Below are 23,995 nucleotides of genomic sequence, written 5' to 3' on the forward strand. Positions count from 1 at the left end.
TTTATCAAAACTTTTCACACAGGCTCCATTTTTTTTAGTTTAACTGTTATTGTGTGTTTTATGGCTTTTTACTTATCTGAACCAGTCAAGAAATGGGAAAAATGGGGAGGAAAAAAATCAGCATAAAAATAGAAAACAATATTTTAAGCATTCTGGAGTGAAAATAGAATGATAAAATAAAATAACAAAATAATAAATATTAATTTAAAAAAAAAATTTAAATAATAAAAAAAACATGTATGAATTAGTAGAATTTTAAAAAAATAAAGTTTTCGTTTTCCCCTTTTTTAATGGAATGAGTAATAAAAAAATAAATAGGAATTATTTATTAATAATAATAATAAAAATAATAATAGAAATAATAATAATAATAAGAAGAAGAAGAAGAATAGATATTTGTCCATAATGCTTATTTGACTGGAAATTTCTCATCAAAATTGTGAAAATATTTTTTTTTTAAATGTAAAAAGGTAATAAACAGATATTAAATTATATTAAAAATTTAACTCTATTGTAGATGTTTGTGGAAGAACAAAAAAACCCCCCGAAATGATCATTTTCAGCATTTTTACAATTTTAGGTTTCCTCAGCACAGTATCACAGAAGTACATCACTGTGGTATTCAGTAAGATCCAGTAACTGTGAATAAACCCCGAATGGACTAAAACATTACAGGCTACAACTTTCAATTCAACAGTACTTGGTTGATGTAATCATTTATGCCAGGTTGAAAGCTTCGAGAACAAAAAAAAAAGAAAAAAAAACAGCACTCAGCATTTCTTCTTCATCTTTACTAATAAAATGAAAAAAACCTTGTTTAACAAAAAGCCTGCATTTCATAATACATCAGAGTTTTAGTGGCTGATGGAGCAAGTGCAGGATATTGCGAGATCCAGTGCATTAGAGTGACGTGAAGACCAGGGGGAGGTGAAGGAAGAAAAAAACTCTTTCATTTGCACATGTGCAAAGGTTCCACAGCGAGAGCTAATTTAATCCCAGACGCTATGGGGGGGGGGGGGATGGACAGAGAAGGAAAACATAATTCAACTCTTATTGACTGAAAACGGCTCACCGCCTCCTAAACTAGAATTTTTATCCATTTATAGTTACCTTTAATGACACTGGAGACTCCTTCCCTAAATCTCCACACTGAAAAGGTCCGTACTCCGAACATTCTTTATTATTTTTATATCGATAAGCAGCCGCTATACTGTTAGCTGTTACGATAGAAACCACAGACCAATCAGAATGGAGAATTTCTCCGTACATATCTTTCGATAACATAATAAAAGCTCTCGGTAATGGACAGTGAACACGAATCGTCGAAAGAACCCTAGGTTCAAAAAATTACCCATGATTCCTCGGCTCAAAAGTCTGACACTAATAGACAGGTTAATGAAAATTAGTTTTTGACGCAATTTTATGAAATTGAATTCAGTTCAAAGTTGGAAATATCGGCGGAATTGAATTTTTGGTTGAAACGGAAACCCATGCGCTCAGACATCACCCTTTTCCATTATTTTCGACTTCTAACAGTGAAAGAGTGACAAAAGTTTGTTTCAGCGGGCAAAAAAAGAAACAAAAATCTATTTTCATTAACTTCCGGGGAAAAAAAACTGGTCAGGAAGCAGGTTTGTTTTTTAAAAAACGTTTATATATTATATATATAAGAAAGAATATTTGACAAAACAAAACAAAACAAACAACACTATAGTAAACTGGTAGACAAGGGCTAGGAATCATGGGTAATTTCATGGGTAATATGATAGCCAATATACATGAATCATTGTGAGGTCACTGTACCACTTTTTCTTTAATACTTACTCGTGTTGCAGAAAGTAAGTGTTTCATGCCGAGATGCTAAACTATACCTACACGCAGTTTGTCCAGCGCCAAACCGCTAGCTCTTAGCGTTCGTTATTTGCTAGCTGTATTAGTGTCGGAGCTCTGAAGCAAAAGTGGAGGAGTAAAACGTGAGGTCGTTAAATGGAGCGCAAATTCTAATCAGACATGAAGGTAAAAAAAAAAAAAAAAAAAAAAAAAAAAAAAAACGTGTTCATTTTGACGTGATGTCTTCTGCACACTGAAACCACGCTGAGACGAGGTTCGAAGCCAGTTCGTCCTCGGTCGACTGTATCCGAGGATTTACAAAAAAAAAACCCTACCTGGTGCTGAAATGTAATCAGATTACACCCCGTAACAGCACAACAAAGGCATCGTACGAGTCAGTAGTCAGAACGTGTCCCGGCCCTCACCATGCTTTATTTAAATTATAACAATAAAAAAGAAGGAGGATTTTTTTTTTTAAAGTGGGGAAAACCTCCAGAGGGAGAACGGCGTTCAGAAGATGTGCTTGAGCTGTTTGATGCCATAGGATTTGAAGAAGACGAGCAGGATGAGTGTCCACAGGCCGAGGATGAAGCCGTCTGGAGGATGCCAGTCCTTCTGCTTGGGTTTCTGTGGGCGGGGCAGGAAGAGGGTCAACAACAACAACAAAAACAACAATGGACATTTTCCTCATTGGCGCAGCCACGTCATCATGTTACATCTCAGTGTGTGTGTGTGTGTGTGTGTGTATGTATATATGTATGTATTATATATATCTATATATATATATATATAATATATATATATATCTATATATATATATATATATATATATATATATAATATATATATATATATATACACACACAATCAGTGTGTGTGTGTGTGTATGTATATATATATATATATATATATATATATATATATATATATATATATATATATATATATATATATTATACTTTTAAATCACTTCCTATTACGCATGCATCTGCAGCAGTGCATTTATATGCTAATGCAGCCGAGAGGTTTACTCTCTAAAGAGAAAGACGTCCCCATAACTTTGCAATTACATCGGAGAGAATAACGCCAGACCGTCCTCTTAAACTGCTTCTCCGCACGCTGCCGATGAGCACTACAATTCTCTCTTATCTAATAAAGCAGCATGCGGCCTGCGGGAGGCAAGACAAAGGCCATATTTAGAGAGGGAGAGAGAGAGAGGGAGAGAGAGGGATGAGTCAACAGTGCCAGGGGGAAAAAAAGAGGATTATTCTTATTATCAAAAAAAAAAAATAAAAAAAATTAATGATTATTATGGAAAGTTTGTTGTTCATTAATGAAGCACCGTTGAAGCACACTCGGATTGCTCGGTTCCGGTCACCTTTGTTAAGCCGAGGTCAGTATACGTGTCTGAATTTTGCATGTGCAACAGTAACTGTTTTTTTTTTTTTGTTTTTTTTGAGTGAATCAAATAGAAAGTAACCATGAACAATAAACTGTGTAATTAGGGGGTGCCAATACTTATACACCGCCATTGATGTTTGCTCATTTTCAGGAAGTGCGCCAATAATAATTCCTCAGGGCAGACTAAGCGTAATTTGTTTATTTATTTTTTTGACACGGCTTCAAGAGGCTGGTGCTCGGACTGACGTCGAGAGCCGAGATGCAAATGCAGAATCAACTCTGGACCTTTTTTGTAGCTCTCCTGAGTTTGGAAACGATTATGTCATCGCACACAAGTGGCCAAAAATAATTAAATAAATAAATAAAGGATGATTTTCTGGACGTTCAGAGCTCTTGCAATGACTAGAGGTCACACGCCATTCACAAGCCCAGGATGAGGTGAATATTACGACAAACGCTAGGAAGGAATGGTCATCGCCATGGCAACCAGGACTCGCCGTGTGCTTGTTTGGTCCAGATACACGGTGTAGTCACCCTGACCCGTGTGGCATGCGGCCAAACTGGAAACGTATGCCGTAAAACAATATATATATATACGGCCGAGTGCATATGACATAATGAAAAATTATCCTGTGCTGTTTATTTTAGCGTTTTTATTTTATTTACTCATGTGTATTTCTTCATATTTGTTACAGCTGCTTTATATTTATTCGTTCCATTTGGTTGTGAAGGTGTTGCAGGTAAATATTTAATCACATAAGTAGCTAAGATGGAATTTCAGGAACAGTGACGCTTCCTGCTGAGGATTCGGCTCAGATAGTGTGCGTGTGTGTGTGTGTGTTTGTCAGAGTGTGTCGGATTGGATGACAGGATTTTTAATTCTCCGGAGCTAAACCTCGAGAAGTAATCACTACGTCCGTTGTCACTGTGCTTGTGGTGAAGTTTTGGGGTTATTTGTGAGACGTGTGGCACGTCCTCCCGTCTGCTGGACGTTCCGCTAAACCAGACCGAAAACTCTTCGACTTTTCTCTTAATAATTCACCAGAAAGCAATAAGAGGTATCCCTCCGCGTCCAACCCAGAGCTCAATAAACCTACTTCCTTTCCTTTCCTCTCTGACCCCCTGAAGTCCGAGTGTCTCTGCCAATGTCATAATTTCATTTAGCAAAATCCTGTCGCTCACATAAAGCACATAAAGAAGAAAAAAATAAAAGGAAGTCCGGATCTTGAGCTGAGCACGGCGTGATGATTAGCGTGAGCCGGGAGGTCGGGCTGGATAAAGCTCTTCTCCCACTGAGACGGTACATTTGCAGATAACAGACGGTGATGATTGTGTGCTTCGTCGCAATCTTTTGATTATCCGCTAATCACGGCTTTCCGAACGCTTCCCGCTGCGATGTACCGCTCTCTTGGTGTGGATAATGTAAATCTGGACAAAGAGCATGGTTTTCTTCTTTTTTTTTTAGCCAACGACACAATATAAAGTGTTCCTACTGAGAACAAAGCAGTTATTATTATTATTACGATCACAGCTGTAAATTGCACCACTGAGTAAGCGACAGGTGACGTTTCCTTTTCAGAGCTGAGATCCTGCAAGAAACCCAACTTCCTGTGATGAATTTATAATTAAAATAACGGCGTGGTTTTGGGAGAGAAATGTTTCCATGTGAACATTCTGCTACATGTTAAAAAAAAATTAAGCTATTAGGTAAGCTATTATAGATAAATTAAAGTCCATTAGCTGCGTCCTACACTTATGCTCCACTGGCACAATGTTGCTATGGAAACGACAATGCATTCATACAGACCGAAGGATCAAGCCATCAAACCTAACAAAGTACTACAGTGATGATGCTACAAGCTAAAAAAAATCCTACAAACTGGTTCCCTCGTAAAAGCGAAGCAAGAAGAAAAAAACAAAAAAAACAAACCACCACCACACACACAAGAAAACACCCTCTGCCCCGTGGGGCATCTAGTGATCACCCTGAGTTTAAGCCTGGCCTGAGAGGAAATCCAGCACGGGGTATTTAATCTGGTTAAACCACACGCATGATGTGTAACGTGACAAAAAAAAGGAGGTAAAGCAAGACAATCTCATTTCGAGCGAGAAATACAAGAAGCAGTCTGAAAGAGACGAGGAAATTTGTTTAGGGCGGGGCTTTTCTTTATGTGATATTGAGGTGGGTGTGGCTTTTATTTGTGTAGGCTTGAAGTGGGTCGGGGCTTTTCTTCATGTAGGTTTGAAGTGGGTGGGACTTTTCTGTATGTAGGCTTTTAAGTGGGTGGGGCTTTCTCATGTAGACTTGAAGTAGGCATGTTTTTTTCTTCATGTAGGTTTCTGAGTGGGTGGGGCTTTCTTTCATGTAGGCTTGGAGTGGTTGGGGCTTTTCTTCATGTAGGCTTGAACTGGGCGTGTTCTTTCTTCATGTAGATTTAAAGTGGGTGTGTCTTCTTCAAGTAGGATTAAAGTTGGTGGGGCTTTTTGTCATGTGAGCTTGAAGTGGGCAGGGCTGTTTTTCAAGTAGGCTTTTAAGTGGGCGGGGCTTTTCTGTATGTAAGCTTTTGAGTGAGCGGGGCTCTCTTCATCTAGGCTTGAAGGGGGTGGGGCTTTTCTTCATGTATAGGCTTGAAGTGGGCGTGTTTTTTCTTCTTGTAGGTTTAAGGTGGGTGTGTCTTTTCTTCATGTAGGTTTAAAGTGGGCAGGGCTTTTCTTCATATAGGCTTGAAGTGGGCGGGGCTTTTCTATATTTTGAGTAAGCGGGGCTTTCTTCATGTAGGCTTGAAGGGGGTGGGGCTTTTCTTCATGTATAGGCTTGAAGTGGGCGGGGCTTTTCTTCATGTAGGCTTGAAGTGGCTGGACTTTATTTAAAGTAGATGATGATCAGGCAAATCAATCATACTTTAATTAAAAAACAAAACGTGGTTTATAGTGGTGTAATGATCTGATTATAAAACCCATTATCTGTTAAAGGTTAGACAAACATCACCATATCCACCATTAGATCAGCTTGTGTTCCGTTATGGAAATCTAATCGAAACCTTCTGACCAATCAGAATCAGCGTATAGCTGCGAGAGTGAATCAGTTGGTCTGCGAGTGGAATCGACTGGACACGCACCTGATGAATGATTTCAGCCACTGGTAACTGGTCTACATAAGACAGTGCCTCGCTCTTCTCATTTCCTTCAGCAACAGACCTGAAAAACCGAACCAAACAAACCCATTACACTCTTATTGCAGCAGCAGACACACAAATCCTTTATATTTAATTTTTTATTTTATTGAACACGCATCAGCAGCTCTCTGATTGGCCCCAATAAATCCAATTTAATGCTGTTCAGCAATGCTGCATGTCTTGTTTATAAACTCTACAGAGGTGAAAAGGAGACTTGTTGCGTCTGAACCTGAGAGTTTTGGAAAACTTCTCTCTTTGTTCTTTTTGGAGAGACGCAACAGTTGAGTCGTGCGTTGGTTCGTATCTTAATCGCAGACGCAACAGACTGATAGATGAATGAAAACACAGGCTTTTGATCCTTCGCTTAAAGGAAGAAAACTCGATGGCTTTTAAGAGATAAACACATTATTGAAGATGTAGAAATGGCCTCCTCCGCTCTGCGGGTCGATGGAGGCCACTCGGAGCTGGGAAACACCGGCCAGACCGCAGCTCCTCACTCGAGAGGCTCCTGAAATTGAATTTGGGACGAGGCCATCGATACCACATGCTGACTGGAGGGAGGGATATGATTTTTGACGCACGATTTTGACAAATGAAGAGAAAGAGAGAGAGAGAGAGAGAGAGAGAGAGAGACGAAGAACAGGACTGGAGAAATAAATGAGACATATGACATTCGGTGACATAATAACAATAATAATAAATACTTTTAAAAGGCAAGGTTTTCTGAAATTAGGTGCTAATTTTTGACAATAAATTTTCAGATTTTTTTAAATACAAAATACAAACTGTGGAGATGTTTTATTATCTGACAGAAATGTTGATCCTTGATGTTTGATCTGTGTGAAACTTTGTAAAAATCATAAAGGTAATCATAAAAATCGCTGGGTTTTATTTATTTTCATTCATTTCTAAAGCGTTTTGGTGATATCTGGTGTAAGCGGTGATGTAAACCGATCGAACAACACGTCGTAATTCCAACCGATGAATTTTCCGCCTTTTGGCGGCGGCGTAAGGTTGATTTACGGTACACGAGCTGAGGTTTAATTAACTCTGGAGGTGAGCGGTTACAGTTTGACGCGACTGGGCCGCCCCGAATTCCCGTCCGCGCTCATAAACCGGGGTAAAGGGGACAGGGGAAGTCTATTAAAGCAGCGCAATCCTCTTAATGGAGGAGAGGAGAAGAGCAGGCTGTGAGGTCGAGGAGGAGAGGAACGAGGGGTGAGAAATCTGTGTCTACGTCTCTTCTCAGACGCAGTAAAAAAGGAAGGATTCTTTGACTGAATTCTAAATTCTTTGCCGTTCTCTGCACTTTTTACTCCATAGATCAGTCCCTCTAGGATTCAAGTAGTTTTCCACCAACTCAAGTAGTTCCACTCACAAACAAAGAATTTATTATTGCACCTAGTGGTCAAACAAGGGAACTGCAACAAGCTCTAATGGAAAGAGATCCATTGGGGCAGGAAGGGTGCTGCCCTAAACCTTTCCATCAGCTGAGGTGCAGCGGAGTTAAAGAGCGAGGGGGTAAACACTCCACAGCCACCAGGAACGTGTTGTATAGCAGATAATGTGTAGAGAGACGTACAGAAGCATTTCCAGTCTAAGAAGCGTCATGCCTGACTGATACTTCCCCAGGCTTGTAAAAATGTTGTCCAAGCAGAAAAATAATTAAAAAATAAATACAAAAAAAAAAAAAAATCAAACTGCACCATGCCCTAATCGAAGATGTTCTACAAGCGATTAGCGCTGGAAATGAGGATTGGCTTGTCTTGTTCAGCAGGAGCCCCGGGCGCTCGCTCCTCCCTCCGTTCCTTCTCCATTACCGCCCCGCTGATTAGCTCGAATGCGGCGTGATTTCCCCTCCGAAGCCTCAAATTAAAACGGCGATAATGAAGCGCCTCTTCCCATTAATTGGAAAAGCTGTCGCTCGGAGCTGCTTGTGCTAATGGAGGCGGCTGTTAGTGCGTTTCCAGCGCTAATTTTCCTTCTCTCTCTCTATCTCGGAGGTGGGGGAGCTGTGTCTGGATCGGTTCACGTGTTCGAGGAATATTTATTCTTTTTATTATTATTATTATTATTAACGTCAAAACAACTTTCTCTGTGAGCTCAGTGTGCCTTTAAGTAGCTAGCATGCTAGATTATAGTAAGCTGTATAGAATAACTATAAAAGTTCAAACTTCCTACTATACAGTCAGGTGCAAAAGTATTGGCACCCTTCCCAAAAACAAGTGTAACCTATTACATAAAATTCTTTTTTCCCCTTTATACTTTGCTTGAATACGGTGTTAAAGGAAGCAGAGTTCATTCTTTTCATCTAACATGGAGTCTCAAAGTGATTTATCAGTTTCTAATTTTCTAAAAACATAGTCAGCGCTGATGCTGGAAACTCCTCCCAGATATGACTTTCTTTAACACACGACGTCTTCTGACCAATAAAGCATCGAACTGACCGCACTTTGTGGACGGTTTGAGCAGATGGTTTTAAACAAAGCGTTGGTTCATCAGCGTGTGTCTGGGATTTCATCTTCGTTGAGAGACAGCTTGAGTGGAAGAACAGGAAGAGGAACTGGATGATGCGCTACTGCCACCTTGTGGCGTTCTTCATAAAACACACATCTGAGTGACACCTGTGCCTCTGAGAGCGCGTCATAATCGTTACTGACTCGTGATGATCTTACTCTTCTGCATAAATATAAAACTATACGACTTGTAGATGATCCATTTGATCAGGAATTTTTAACTTGTCACGTTTTGTGGTTTAACGAAGGTGTGATGGTTGCTACGGTGACGTTATGGATGGAGTCTCCAATGTTTAGCTGTAACTTCTCGGATCCAGCACATCCGTTGTTGCTGCATATTCTGAGATGCTTTTCAGCTTAATGTGGCTGTAAAGAGCGCCAAGCTGTTACCGTAGCAACCAGGGAGCTGGACCCAGTCTGTGGAACCAGGCTTACAGTGGAGTTCTGTTGTGGAGATGTGAACCGACTAAACTGGATTAGTTCGTCACTGCTGATCAAAATCAGATATCAGTCGAGGACGCAGTAAGCGGAGTCTGTTAGCGAGAGGAAATGCGTAACGCGGCGTCCGGATTCGTCCTGTTCCGCGGTAACCATGGTGACAGATGTGCAGCAGGTTATTAAAATGGAATTTGTTGAGTGGAAATCACAAACCGGGCTTTGATTTGATTCCCAGCCGACGCTGACGGCAAAAACACACGCGGCCGTGTGTGTGTGTGTTTGTGTGTGTGTGGGATCAGGAACTCTGTGTACTATCTGATAAAAAGCATCGTCACATTATACTCAGTAACTCAATAGAGAGCGAATTTTATTGTGTTCTTTAAAAAAAAAAAGTGAGTTCCATGTATCACTAGTTTGAGTGACTCTTCTGTTTCTTTCTCTGCTTTCTCTCTCTCTCTTTCTCAGACTCTCCCAATCTCCCAGTCTCTCTAACTCTCTCTCTCTATCCTTCTCAGCCACTACTTTTCTCTTGTGCTTTCTCTCTTTTTCCCTTTCAGTCTCTCCTTCTCTCTTTCATGCTTTCTCTCTTTATCCCTCTCTCTCTCCCACGCTCTCCTTTTCTCTCTTTCTCCCTCTCAGTCTCTCCCTTTCTGTCACTCTCTCTCTCTCCCAGTCTCTTCTTCTCTCTCTCACACTTTCTCTCTTTATCCTTCTCAGTCTCTACTTCTCTCTCTCTCTCCCCCAATATCTCGTCCCCCCCTTTCTCTCCCCCAGTCTCTTGTTTTTACCCCCCCCCCTTCTCCCCCCCAGTCTCTTGTTTTTATCCCCCCTTCTCTCCCCCCCAGTCTCTTGTTTTTATCCCCCCTTCTCTCCCCCCCAGTCTCTTGTTTTTATCCCCCCTCCCTCCCCCCTTCTCTTGTTTTTATCCCCCCCTCCCCCCTTCTCTTGTTTTTATCCCCCCCCCCCCCCCCTCTCCTGTTTTTATCCCCCCCTTCTCTCTCTCCCCCCAGTCTCTTGTTTTTATCCCCCCTTCTCTCCCCCCCAGTCTCTTGTTTTTATCCCCCCTTCTCTCCCCCCCAGTCTCTTGTTTTTATCCCCCCTTCCCCCCCCAGTCTCTTGTTTTTATCCCCCCCTTCTCTTGTTTTTATCCCCCCCTTCTCTCCCCCCTTCTCTTGTTTTTATCCCCCCCCTCCCCCCTTCTCTTGTTTTTATCCCCCCCTTCTCTCTCTCCCCCCCAGTCTCTTGTTTTTATCCCCCCCCTCTCTCCCCCCAGTCTCTTGTTTTTACCCCCCCTTCTCTCCCCCCCCCCCAGTCTCTTGTTTTTATCCCCCCTTCTCCCCCCCCCAGTCTCTTGTTTTTATCCCCCCTTCTCCCCCCTCTCTCTTGTTTTTATCCCCCCTTCTCTCTCCCCCCCCAGTCTCTTGTTTTTATCCCCCCCTTCTCTTGTTTTTATCCCCCCCTTCTCCCCCCTTCTCTTGTTTTTATCCCCCCCTCCCCCCCTTCTCTTGTTTTTATCCCCCCCCCTTCTCTCTCTCCCCCCAGTCTCTTGTTTTTATCCCCCCTTCTCCCCCCCCAGTCTCTTGTTTTTATCCCCCCTTCTCTCCCCCCCAGTCTCTTGTTTTTATCCCCCCCTCCCCCCTCCAGTCTCTTGTTTTTATCCCCCCTCCCCCCCAGTCTCTTGTTTTTATCCCCCCCCTTCTCTTGTTTTTACCCCCCCCTTCTCTCTCTCCCCCCAGTCTCTTGTTTTTATCCCCCCCTTCTCTCCCCCCCAGTCTCTTGTTTTTACCCCCCCCCTTCTCTCTCTCCCCCCCAGTCTCTTGTTTTTATCCCCCCTTCTCCCCCCCCAGTCTCTTGTTTTTACCCCCCCCTTCTCTTGTTTTTATCCCCCCCTTCTCTCTCCCCCCCCCAGTCTCTTGTTTTTATCCCCCCCCTTCTCTCCCCCCCAGTCTCTTGTTTTTATCCCCCCCCTTCTCTCTCTCCCCCCCAGTCTCTTGTTTTTATCCCCCCCTTCTCCCCCCCCCAGTCTCTTGTTTTTACCCCCCCCCCTTCTCTTGTTTTTATCCCCCCCTTCTCCCCCCCCACAGTCTCTTGTTTTTATCCCCCCCCTTCTCTCTCTCCCCCCCAGTCTCTTGTTTTTATCCCCCCCTTCTCCCCCTCCAGTCTCTTGTTTTTATCCCCCCCTTCTCTTGTTTTTATCCCCCCCTTCTCTTGTTTTTATCCCCCCCCTTCTCTCTCTCCCCCCAGTCTCTTGTTTTTATCCCCCCCTTCTCTCTCTCCCCCCCAGTCTCTTGTTTTTATCCCCCCCCTTCTCTCTCTCCCCCCAGTCTCTTGTTTTTATCCCCCCCTTCTCTCTCTCCCCCCCAGTCTCTTGTTTTTATCCCCCCCTTCTCCCCCCCCAGTCTCTTGTTTTTTCCCCTCTCCCCCCCCCCAATCTCTCAATCTCTCCTTCTCTCTCTCCGCATCACTGTTCATCTTTCTCCCTCTCTTTATCTCCCTCACAGGTTCTCCCAACATTTTATCACCCTCTGCCTCCCTTGTTTCTTTAACTTTTTCTCTCTCCTTTGCTTTCTCTCTTTTTTTCCCACTTTCTGTTCATGTCTCTGCATCATTGTGCATTTGTCTCTCTCTCTTTTCATTGTTCTTTCTCTCTCAATGTTATCCATCTCTCTCTCTCTCTCTCTGTAATGTTGAGGACTGATTTATTGTATTCTCTGTACACACTGACACCTTCAGGAACAAATCGCATAAGAATCGGATTTGCTTTGCAGTTTGGTTTCATTCTGAACCTAATCAAACGAACCAGAATGAAAAAAGAAGGCCGTGTAAAGCTGAAGACAACTTCATAGAAATCTTTTGTACGTTGGCCAGAAATATATCCAACAACAGAAAAACGGTAACAACACGGTTTGTGTCGCATGCAGTGTTTATTTCCTCTGGATTAGTGTCGGTGTTTGATGAAAATAAACGCAGCTCACGTGACTGTGGATGTGGGCGTGGTCAGGTTCAGCACCTCCCGCGTGATCTCCACCTTTCGCACGCTGCCGAAGAAGTCGGTGATCAGGACGCTGCCGGGGTCTCGCAGGAACAGGTCGGTACGGTGGCCCGGAGTGGACACGCACTGGCTCGGTGGACACACTTTAAACTGGGAGAAAGGAGAGTCACAATAATCAGATTACACAAACAAACACACACACACACAACAGAACAAACAAAAGTGGTCAATCGAGCAAAACACACTGGTTAACCAAAAATTTGTGCTCTTTTCAAATATATATTGTTATATTTTATATTTTATATATATATATATATATATATATGTAATGGGTTTTTTTGTATTTTAAAATACATAAAATATTGTAAAAAAAAAAAAAAATATTTTATATATATTTATATATATATATATATATATTTTGTTATAGTTATATTACTTTTATAAAAACCTTTAACTTTTTTTGCTTAAGATATTTTAAATTTGTATAAAAAAAATAAAAATATTAACAATATAATTATATATAATATAATAAATATAAATGAATATAAACTAAAAAATGTAATTATATTTTGAATAAAAAATAATTTGTTAAAATATTATAAATTAACAAAAAAAAGCTTACAGAGCATTTGTAACTTGATTTTTGAGGTATTTACTATTTACTACGGTATGTGTCTGTCAGAGGAGATGAAAAGGAAGTGGCCACGCCCCCTCGGAGTGGGACGAGCGGATGCCTAGGTGCTGAGAGAAAAGGTCTGCCTCCTGTGTCTTTCAAAGCGCTTGACCTACATGTGGATTAGACAGTCTGTTTAAAGTGGCCACGGTTTTCATCTGCCACGTTTTTCATCTTCTGGCTAGAGACGCCCGAGAGAGAGCGAGAGAGACAGAGAGAGAGAGAGAGAGAGAGAGAGAGAGAGAGAGAGAGAGAGAGAGAGTCCACCGGAACCAACACTGAAACGCTGTCTGACCTAAACCTAAAAATCTCATTTAGTCGGTCAAAAAAAAAAAAAAAAAAATCAGGAACTTGATTAATTTCCTATATTAATTACAGTGATTAGCATAATGAGCCATTACACCAATCACAATTCCAGCAGCTGATTTCAGGTTTCAAGTTTTTATTATTATTATTATTATTATTATTATGATTCAGAGACCAAATATAATATTTCCTTCATGTACGCTTGAAATGGGTCTGGGCTTTTCTTCATGTAGGCTTTAAGTGGGTGGAGCTTTCTTTCAGTTAGACTTGAAGTAGGCGGGATGTTCTTTAAGTAGGCTTGAAGTGGGCAGGGCTTTTCTTCATGTAGGCTTGAAGTGGGTGGGGCTTCTTCATGTAGGATTGGAGTGGGTGGGGCTTCTTCATGTAGGCCTGAAGTGGACGAGGCTTTTCTTCATGTAGGCCTGAAGTGGACGAGGCTTTTTTCATGTAGGCTTGCAGTGGGCGGGGCTTTTCTTCATGTAGGCTTGCAGTGGGCGGGGCTTTTCTTCATGTAGGCTTGCAGTGGGCGGGGCTTTTCTTCATGTAGGCTTGCAGTGGGCGGGGCTTCTTCATATAGGTTTATAGTGGGCAGGGCTTTTCTTCATGTAGGCTTGCAGTAGGCAGGGCTTTTCTTCATGTAGGCTTGCAGTGGGCAGGGCTTTTCTTCATGTAGGCTTGCAGTGGGCAGGGCTTTTCTTCATGTAGGCTTGCAGTGGGCAGGGCTTTTCTTCATGTAGGCTTGCAGTGGGCAGGGCTTTTCTTCATGTAGGCTTGCAGTGGGCAGGGCTTTTCTTCATGTAGGCTTGCAGTGGGCAGGGCTTTTCTTCATGTAGGCTTGCAGTGGGCAGGGCTTTTCTTCATGTAGGCTTGCAGTGGGCAGGGCTTTTCTTCATGTAGGCTTGCAGTGGGCAGGGCTTTTCTTCATGTAGGCTTGCAGTGGGCAGGGCTTTTCTTCATGTAGGCTTGCAGTGGGCAGGGCTTTTCTTCATGTAGGCTTGCAGTGGGCAGGGCTTTTCTTCATGTAGGCTTGCAGTGGGCAGGGCTTTTCTTCATGTAGGCTTGCAGTGGGCAGGGCTTTTCTTCATGTAGGCTTGCAGTGGGCAGGGCTTTTCTTCATGTAGGCCTGAAGTGGACGAGGCTTTTTTCATGTAGGCTTGAAGTGGGTGGGGGTTCTCTTCATGGAGGTTTATAGTGGGCAGGGATTTTCTTCATGTATGCTTGAAGTGGGCAGGGCTTTTCTTCATGTATGCTTGAAGTGGGCAGGGCTTTTCCTCATGTAGGCTTGCAGTAGGCAGGGCTTTTCTTCATGTAGGCTTGCAGTGGGCAGGGCTTTTCTTCATGTATGCTTGAAGTGGGCAGGGCTTTTCCTCATGTAGGCCTAAAGTGGATGGGGCATTTCTTCATGTATGCCTAAAGTGGGTGGGGTTTTCTTCATGTGGGCTTGAAGTGGGCGGGACTTTTCTTTACAGTATGTAGGCCTGAAGTGGCGGGGCTTTTCTTAATATTTTAACATAAATAAATATTATAATTAATTAAAGTCTGATGTAAAAGTCATGTGAAATTGACCTACATTTCTCGAACATTAATTACCCATCCCATCATTACAACTGAATTAATTACACTTTAATAAATGATTATGGGGAAAAAAAAGGTTTTTCATGTTCCGTTTTAACGACCTTTAATTATGATTAAACTCATTTCAAGTAATTAGAGAGTGAAGTTCATTTTCAAATGGTTTAATTACACGTCTTATAGAGTCCTGCCTTAAATACCTTGATACAGTTTACCTTAATAATAAATTTATTCCAACGTCAGGTCCAAGTACCTGTGCAGCTGCTTCATTAGGATTTACAGGACTTTTAAGATAACTTAATAAATGTTGAATAAATGTCTTGAATTACTGAGTGAATTTTATTATTTTACACCTTCAGTACACTTCTCATCCCAAACTGCCCTCAATTACGAGTTCCTTTAAGACCTACAATCCCATATAATTTACCTTTATTACGACTTTGAGCCTCTTTATTTACCTGTATTAATTATTTCATATTTATGTGTCGTCCTTATGAAGATTGCTTTAATTACAACCCTAGCTTAAGATAATTACGCATTTATAACGACTTCAGGTTATTAATTACAACTTTATTACCAATTTAAGTTATATTTATTACGACTTCAGGTTACAGTAACAACTAATTTATTACAATAATTCAACTGAATTTTTTATAACTAAAAATTATACATTTTTTTATTACCTTAATGACGACTTCTGACCAAATCATCTTAAAAATTAAATAAACTTAATTATTGTGACTTTAGATTACATTAATTACGACTTTATTACAGCTTTAGGTTACTTTATTTAACTAAACTTAGGGGCCATTAATTATGGCTTTAGGTTACTTCATTAGGACGTTAAGTTACAGTAATTACATCCTTATTACAACTTTAGCCTACATTAATTGCAATTTTATTACATCTTTTTTTATTCACACACACCAAAACCTCTTTTTTTGGTAAGATAAAAGAAGCTTTTTTTTGTGGGGACCAGCCAAATGTCTCACACACACACACACACTCACCAGATCGTTCATGTTGGTCTGACTGGCAGGATGGATGTCCTCCAGGAACTCCAGCAGGTAGAAGGTGTATCTGTCCATCAGATGAACCCCGATGGCGAGATCCGGCTGATGCTGCAAATCACACAGAGAGAGAGAGAGAGAGAAAACAAACAACCAATTGAGAAAAAAACAGAAATGTAGCACACACCTTAACTAAAACTTCTTTATTTTTTTAAATATTTAATAGTACTCTCCCACTCCTTCCTCCTTACACGTGTTAATATTAAATAAAGCATGAACATTAAACAAATCTCAGATCAGTCACTTAAATTCATTACAACTCCAAATCCATCAGTTGCATAAATATTTACCCCCCCCTATTTATTTATTTTTTTACTAGGACACCTTAAAAATGAAGCCGATTTCATTTGATCAACAGATGAAACTCGACATCGCCTGAGAGTAAAGTGTTACAAATCACCTCTGTCTGAAACATTCTAATAAAACTACGCCATGAGACAAAATAATGACGCCTAACACAGTCCAAATGATGGAGGGCGCGAATACTTTTGCACAGCCATTATGTAAGGAATAAAACGCTTCTGAATCATGTGCTGCTACAGAAAAATAACCATCCATGAGGTGGTGTGATGGAGCGAGAGTGACGTAATTGCTGTGTTGTGGATTTATTGTTTATTTACCAAGAACAGACACTTTTTTATTCGTTTCTAGTTACGAATGTGAGACAGATGAATGAGCGCTTACTGAAAGCGAATCCTCTCCCACTTGGCTGCTGGCCAGAGCCATGATATTGGGCGAGTAGAACCTCTCGTACATGGACGCCCCCTGGCACGTGTCGATTATAAACAGCAGCTCGTTATACCTGCAGAGTAGGAAAAAAATTCATTAATTAAATCATGAGTCACGCCCTTTGTTTTTTTGTACCGAAGGCTCGACTTCCTGTTGACGTCCAGACACACTGACCCTTCAATTATCACATCAGCAGGATCTCCGATTCCCAGCCGTAATGGCAGCTGGGAACATTTCCGAGCCTGTCGCATTGACCTCACGGCTCCAAACACGCCATTAATAGATTAGCTACTGATTCCACACCAGAGTGCTTTTCCAATGGAGCTTTAATGTGTTCGGCTGCTGACGCTCGAGTCCTAATCGATCTCTCCAACGGGAATTATCTATTTTTTATTCTAAGCGTCTTTTCTTTCATTTGTTTATTTATTTGCGTTTTAGGTTCTGAGCTCAGCTACTGAATGAATGAATAAATGAATGAATGAATGAATGAATGAATCAATGGATGGATGTGTGGACATTTTTTTAAGAGCTTTCATCCTGCCTCTGGATCAGACTTTATATTTTTGTGAATAAAAAAAAAACAAGACTGGATAAATATCCAGAAGTAATAGTAAAAATTTTTTTTAAAATATTAAAAATTAAATAAAATTAAAAAAATAAAATAAATAAAATAAAAGATTAATTAAAAAAATAAATTAATAATAATAATAATAAACAATGTTTGGTTCAGTTGCTTCAGTGCATTCAAATTAAAAATTCTAATTTTATTCATCAATTTAATTTAATTTAGAATTTAATTAATACAATTTTAATTTTATTAAAAAAAATTAAATTCAGATTTTATCCATCAATTTAACTTAATTAAAAATTTTAATACAAGTTTAATTTTATTCAAAAATTAAACATTCAAATTCTACTCATTAATTTAATCAAAATAAAAACGTAATTAATAAAATTTGAACTGTGTGTAAAAATGTACAACTCAAATTTTATTCATCAATTTAATTAAATTAAAAATGTAATGCATAAAATTTTAATTTTATTAAAAAATTCTAATTTTATTAATCACATACCTTACCATTGCAACTCAATATGACATGCAGTGAAATTCTTTTCATCGAGTGTATGTGTCATAAAAATATAGAAATAGAATTTTTAAAAAAAAGAATTTTCAATAAAAATACAATGTTCCCTGTACTTGTAGGAAAAGGGGGAAAACATATAGAGAACATAAAACATGAAACAAAAAGCACTGAACTAATCCAGATGTTTTCACCTTCGCTTCTGCCACATCTGCTCGAAAGCGTCAGCCAGCTCCACGTTGCTGATCTCCTCCGAGTCCTGGAACTTCAGGAAGCCGTTCCCGCCGTGTCCTGTCCCCCCCCCCAAAAAAAACACCTGGTTTACATCAGCCCTATAGTGGCCATTTGTTTTTTAGATGTAAACAATTTGTTTTTTGTTCGGTTTACCTGTGAGGTAGATGAGGATGTTGCTGCGGTCATCGCTCAGTAAACGTTTGGAGCGAGGCGTACTCGCCGGGAGTCGTCCGGTCAGTATGCGCAGGAAATTCTCCACGGTCACCTTAACACGAAAATAAATAAATAAATAAATAAGTAATAATTAAATAAAAAATCACTGGTATTTACAAGAATTAGGATTATTCTTGTAAAATAAATAAATAAAAATAAAATATAAATAAATAAATAAATAAATAAATAGAAAGTAAATGAAAGTTATTACAAAATTAATCCTATACCGTGATTAATTTAAGAGCAGTATTAATAAAGTAGATGCAGTAAATAAACAAATAATTTATTTATGAACTAACAATTAATTTATCCATTTACAGGTATACTTAATGCTGTAAAATGTCTACGAAAAAGCTTCATCCTTGTTATCTCTTATGTTAGAGCAGTGATACACTTTCTTCGAATTTATTAAACAAACAAAAACAAAACGTAGCTTTTTATGTTACTGAGAATAGCGCAAGGTGTTTATTACGTTCTTGGAAATCTGGGACACTGGAGACAAAACTCGCATCCTTAAAAACAATAAACCTGTTAGATCTCCTGACCAAAAAGAACAGAGAAAAGTAAACAGGCCCCGCCCACCTCGTATCCGCGGTAATCCACCTCCACGTCGTCTCCGTAGACGTTCAGCTCCATGTTCTTGTGGCTGAACACGGTAGCAGGTTTGGGGTTTCTGTGGTTGCAGGCCATGTCGTCGGCTAACATCAGAACGATGTGACTGCAGCAGGAGAGAGAGAGAGAGAGAGAGAGAGAGAGAGAGAGAAGATGACAGATGTGATGAGGTTTTTATTCAATCAAACACAGGTATGGAGCGTCAGTGGTGGTGACACTCACCTGTCCGGGATGCCCAGTCTCTTCACACTCCTGTACACCGACAGCACGTTGGCAACATGGCGATAGTTGAACCAGAACCTTGAAGTGCAAACCTACGTGCAGAGTCATTTATTCATTCAATGATTCATTCATTACTGTTACAGTCTTTAAGTGTTTAACAGTCTCACCAGCACTGCCCAGTTGTTTGTATGACCGCTGCTGAAGAACTTTGCAGCTTTCGTCTGAAACACAATTCAACCAATTATCAGAAAAAATCTAAATCTGAAGTTTTTTTTGTTCTTTATGTAAAGAATCGACTCTGAATCAAAGAGTCAGATTCATAAAAAGAGTCTGTTAAAAAAAAAGAGAGAGAGCGAGAGGGACGATCCGTATTTATAATCATGTCTCATTTTATTTTATCCCAGAGAGAGAGAGAGAGAGAGAGAGAGAGAGAGAGAATGATAATGAAGTGAATAACGTGTCATTTAAAACGAATCGACTCTTTGAACCGACTCCTTTCGATTCAAACCTTAGCACGTTCCTAAAGAGCAGTAAATTTATTATTATTTATTTTTTTATTTTTTTTTTTAAATAAAAACAAGACAAAAGCATCCCATCATGACGCCACTGTTGCCATAGAAACAACGCTAATTAATCCTCAATTCAGATTGGTCAGAACATTGCTGAACAGCTTACCCATTGATTCGTATGGAGGTCGTTCCATTTAATCTATTTTTATTCAATATATTTACTCAATCTATTCAAACTATCTATTTTTTGTCTTATTAACTTCAAAGAAGAGAAAGAGGGACGTCGATGAGGGGATGGATGTTTGTAGCTGCTATACCGTAAGCGATAACAGGAACTAACACCACCTGAGTCGGTTATTTTCCCGCAATTTAAGGTTTTATCCCTGACTTATTCCAATGTTGGATCTTTTAAGCAACTATAAAGCAGAGAAAGAGGACATTTGATGAAAAGATTCAAATATAAAAACCTCTAAATGAGGTTTGCCTCAATTCAAAATGGCGCCCTGCTTCCTTTAATATTTAGTGCACTATGTGAAGTGTACTCATTTTTCTAATTAGCTCGTTAGCTAATACAGCTTTGGTAATATAATAACCTAAACTAAAAAAAAGAATTATATAGTGTATCATTAAAATATAAAATACTAAATAAATATTTTGTCGCAAATAAACAAATGAGAAACAAGCTCTCGAGAAACGCCTAGGCGAACCTTTCAAGGCTTGGAGCCCAAATGCCTCCCAATTTAACATATAGTGCACTAGATCGGCGCGCACGAGACGCTAGTTTGCAGCCTACATAGGTCACCTGCGTAGGGAACAAGCCGCGATTTGGAATTTAGCTCGCGCCCAGAGATGTTATGAATGAGAGCCAACTGTCATAGCGACGCTAGCTCTAGTGCTATTGTATTATTTTAAAGGCGCAAATGTAACTTAAAAAAAAAATTAAAGACTTACCTCAACACTGTTGCTGTGTGCAACTGGCATAAATATCAAACAGTTTATAAAAGCTAATAGTGTTATGAATATTAAAGTTGCCATGTCGGCTAGCCCGGTGCAGAGCTTTGGCAGCTTCGGCGTTTAAACCCGGAAGTAGCTGACACAGATTCATAAAAGACGCAGCTTCAAAATAAAAGTCAGAAAATATTTAAATAAGTGCTCCAATAAGAAACGTAGCACAAATATTCCAATATAATATTTTTTGAAATTGCAAATCATTTCAGGGTGAAATTTTTCTTTTACATTGCTTGTCATTGTACAGTAATAATAAACACGGCGTGAATGACATTAATGCGTTGAGTTAGTTACATTTGAGTTGTCATTTTGTTCACGTTGTTCAGCTATAAAGTCAGTAAGGTAGGCACTTCTATATAGGAAAGAAAGTTTTTTTTTGTAATTTGGCAAATATATAGGTATAAATAAATGTGTTAAATTAATTCTAAATAAAAATAATTGTAACATTTACAAAAAGAACATTTTATACATTTATAACATAAATGCTAACATTTTTTTTGTTTGAAAAAATGTTTGTCTAGGGGTTTACACCCATCGTGCGCGCTCCCGACAGCTGGCACTGGCGCGCGCCCTGAGTTCTGATCCCCGAGTTCCGTTCGCTCGGTGCCTAAAAAGATACAGAGATGTGTTGCCAGATTGATAGAAAGCCCCTTTTCACTCTGTTATCTCTGCGCTCAGTTTTAATACACATTAAAATAGATTATCTGCGTGTGTTAGGAGAATAATAATTAGATAAGAGTGATTCCTATCTGTTTAGAAAGTAACTGATCGAATACAATATGCATTAAAATCGTATTAGTGTATCGAAAGTGTGCGACCAACCTGGCAACCCGGCTCGTGAAAAAAGCGGTGTGTCGGCGTTCACCAACTTCCACACTTGCTGAGTGGAGGGGGTTTGGTGGGAGCCAGAATGTGACACACACCACCAGATCTGTAGAGAATCCAGTCAAATTCAAGCAGTTAAACCAGAAAGGAGGACTGTGTTTGTTTGTTTGTTTTTTTGTGCGCGTGTGCTCCGTTTATTATTATTATTATTATTGTTTTTTGATTCTAGCGCGCGCTCCAGCACGAGACATGAACGTGAACGATGCCAAGGAGTATCTCTCCAGGAGAGAAATCCCCCAGCTGATGGAGGTGAGACTGTTTCACACCAAAATATTCAAGCTCTTTATTCAGCTGGTTGATCTGTCAACCTTTCTGAAAAGGAAATCTAATGGGCTCAAGGGTTACAGTAAATGTTTGGGGGGGTTTTAAGCCTTGCACATGATTGTTGTTGTTGATGTTGATGATGATGATGATGATGTTCAACAGGTGATTCATTCATGTGCCATTTTAGTCATTTCACAATGCATACTTTGATATGAATGTAATGTGTTGGAAAACTCACACTTCAGCTTCTTGAGTCCCATCATCATCATCATCATCATCATCATCATCAAGTTCCCTAAAGATGAAACAGTTCAGCTCAAAGCTCAAAATGTGTTGAAAAGGAACACTCCTCTGAGAAAAGTGGTAAAACACATGCTCCATCGGACCAGAAACGTCTATGGTGTTAGATAGTACTATGTAGGGCAGGATGTTCCTCATGTTTTCTCACAGCTCCTGAGACACCTGAATCGAATCCATGACTTGGATCAGGTGTTTTATAAGCTGGGAAGCTTGTGGTGGTGTGTTATTTGGGGAAAGATCTGAGGGGGTTTACACAATAGCAGCACTCCAATGGGAAAAGTAAAGGAAAACATGCCTCATAAGATCTGCAGCGTCGATGGTGGTAGATGGTAGTCTGTAGGTCAGCAAGAATAAAAACATGGTGGTGTATGATTCTGACACAATATTTATGAATGTTGTGCACAATTGGAGAATTTACCTTTTGGCAGAACAGAAGACCTGGTAGGATACAATCGGATTCTTGAATCTGACCGGACAGAAGGTGTTTAGTTTAGTCCAGTTTTCTAGTCGTGATCTAATTCTGATAATGAACAGATCAGCATACCTCCTCCACGCAAGATGAGTCTCCACAACTTTTGCCACCATGTCCAATCAAATATTTCTCTTGTTCATGAAGCTCCTGATGGTCTAGAATGTTCTAGACACTCTACTGCTTGGACAATTCATATTATAGATCAAGCAGAAGAAGTCTCTAGAGCTCTTTCCACAATTTTTACCAGCATATCCACTCAAATTTTTCCCTTGTTCTTGAAGCGCCTCATGGTCTAGAATGTTCTAGACGCTCCACTGCTTGGAGGATTCTTATTAAAGATCAATCAGGAGAACCCTCTAGAACTCCTTCCTATTTACCACCATCTCCTGAAGTGTGGACTTCTATAAGCTTTACCTGATCTAAAGAAACCATAGCTGGAGATCTTTGTTCATGACCATTTTTTAAGCTGTGTTCTTGGTTCTCCAGAGTTTGCTGACGGGACTGATGTATTACCGGCCAGATGATCCCATCGAGTACATGGAGCTGTGCCTGAAGAAGGTTCGAGAGCTCGGTGGGACTGAAAAAGTGAGGTGGGACACGTTTGTTGGACAGGAGAAGAAGTCCTTGCCGCCACTCAATGGAGGCCAATCGCGACGGTCTTTTTTCCGCAACGGTAAGGAAAACATGGGACGACACTTTGGTGTGGTTTGGGGTCAAAATGAGGCTGAATGAGACAAGGGTATTGTAGGAGTAAGGGTTTTGATCAAGGGTCCAAACGTGTTGGTGGTTTAACTCGTAACCTTCTTATCAGTATTCCAGAGCTTTAATCATAACTCAAAAAAATCAGCTGGTAAAACACTGGTCTGACCAAAATGTGTCCCTTTACCTACCTTTTAGTTTTTGGATGATTGCTACAAGACTTCTAGATGTCTGTCTCACCCATAATTGTGAGGGAAGCCATTTCAGACAACAGATATTTATTCAAATTTTATTTTACCCTATCTCATGCCTCTAGAAGTTTCCATATTGAGTTTTACTGGATGTCGGTGTGGGTGAGGTAGGTCCAGCACTAAAACTCAGTATCTCGGAAACACTAGGAATGAGGTACTCTGGAAGGGATACCACCAACATGCATGATACTTTGGCCACAAACAGGCTTGTGTGGCTATAAGTACACTTCGCCGTCGGCTATGCAAATAAGAAAATGAACAGCAAATTTCTAACTGCTGAGTTTGTTTTGCAAAGCAAATAAACACCTCAATTGGAGATGTTAGACAATGAGCTAATTGTTGCGCGAGCTGCATGTTGCACCCTGTGCTGGCTTTCTTTCACTACTGTATTTTTTAAATCCATGTGACAACAAACAAGCGCTGTTCTTAAATCCCGGCCATAATGAACCTTGAACATTTTTAATACAGGTGTGTTCCTTCTGACTAGGAGAAATGTCGTCATATAGAAAATGAGGGTATTAAATAGAGTTGAAGATTTATA

General features: G+C 40.1%; 2 protein-coding genes across 3 annotated transcripts in view; one reads left to right on the plus strand and one right to left on the minus strand.

Annotated features, from left to right (window-relative positions):
* Positions 1–776: 776 nt before the first annotated feature.
* pigk (phosphatidylinositol glycan anchor biosynthesis, class K) lies at positions 777–20,668 on the minus strand. Its single transcript, XM_058395859.1, has 11 exons — positions 20,527–20,668; positions 19,234–19,287; positions 19,067–19,158; positions 18,815–18,950; positions 18,173–18,284; positions 17,980–18,076; positions 16,659–16,776; positions 15,915–16,025; positions 12,337–12,503; positions 6,351–6,429; positions 777–2,457 (listed from the first exon to the last, which is right to left on the minus strand). Exons 1-11 carry the CDS (start codon positions 20,608–20,610, stop codon positions 2,341–2,343), a joined length of 1,167 nt encoding a protein of 388 aa, XP_058251842.1. The 5' UTR covers positions 20,611–20,668; the 3' UTR covers positions 777–2,340.
* Positions 20,669–21,448: 780 nt separating this feature from the next.
* Positions 21,449–23,995, plus strand: part of ak5 (adenylate kinase 5) — a 33,245-nt gene continuing 30,698 nt past the window's right edge. Inside the window, exons 1-2 of one of the 2 annotated variants that reach the window (XM_058396020.1) lie at positions 21,449–21,717; positions 22,991–23,177. In XM_058396020.1, coding sequence (XP_058252003.1) covers positions 21,658–21,717; positions 22,991–23,177 — 247 coding nt within the window. In that variant the 5' untranslated portion in view covers positions 21,449–21,657. The remainder of the gene's footprint in view (positions 21,718–22,990; positions 23,178–23,995) is intronic. The other variant, XM_058396019.1, reaches the window with a different exon arrangement.

Source organism: Hemibagrus wyckioides, linkage group LG07, assembly GCF_019097595.1.
Source record: "Hemibagrus wyckioides isolate EC202008001 linkage group LG07, SWU_Hwy_1.0, whole genome shotgun sequence".
NCBI classification, from domain to species: domain Eukaryota; kingdom Metazoa; phylum Chordata; class Actinopteri; order Siluriformes; family Bagridae; genus Hemibagrus; species Hemibagrus wyckioides.

What these genes read in the sequence shown, in the direction of transcription:
- pigk (XM_058395859.1), bottom strand. Translation starts at nt 20,610, where the DNA reads ATGGCAACTTTAATATTCATAACACTATTAGCTTTTATAAACTGTTTG. An exon ending in AGACTGGGCATCCCGGACAG is followed by an intron (nt 18,951 to 19,066) that starts GTGAGTGTCACC and finishes CTCCTGCTGCAG; the next exon opens with TCACATCGTTCTGATGTTAG. An exon ending in ACGCCCACATCCACAGTCAC is followed by an intron (nt 6,430 to 12,336) that starts GTGAGCTGCGTT and finishes TCGGTTTTTCAG; the next exon opens with GTCTGTTGCTGAAGGAAATG.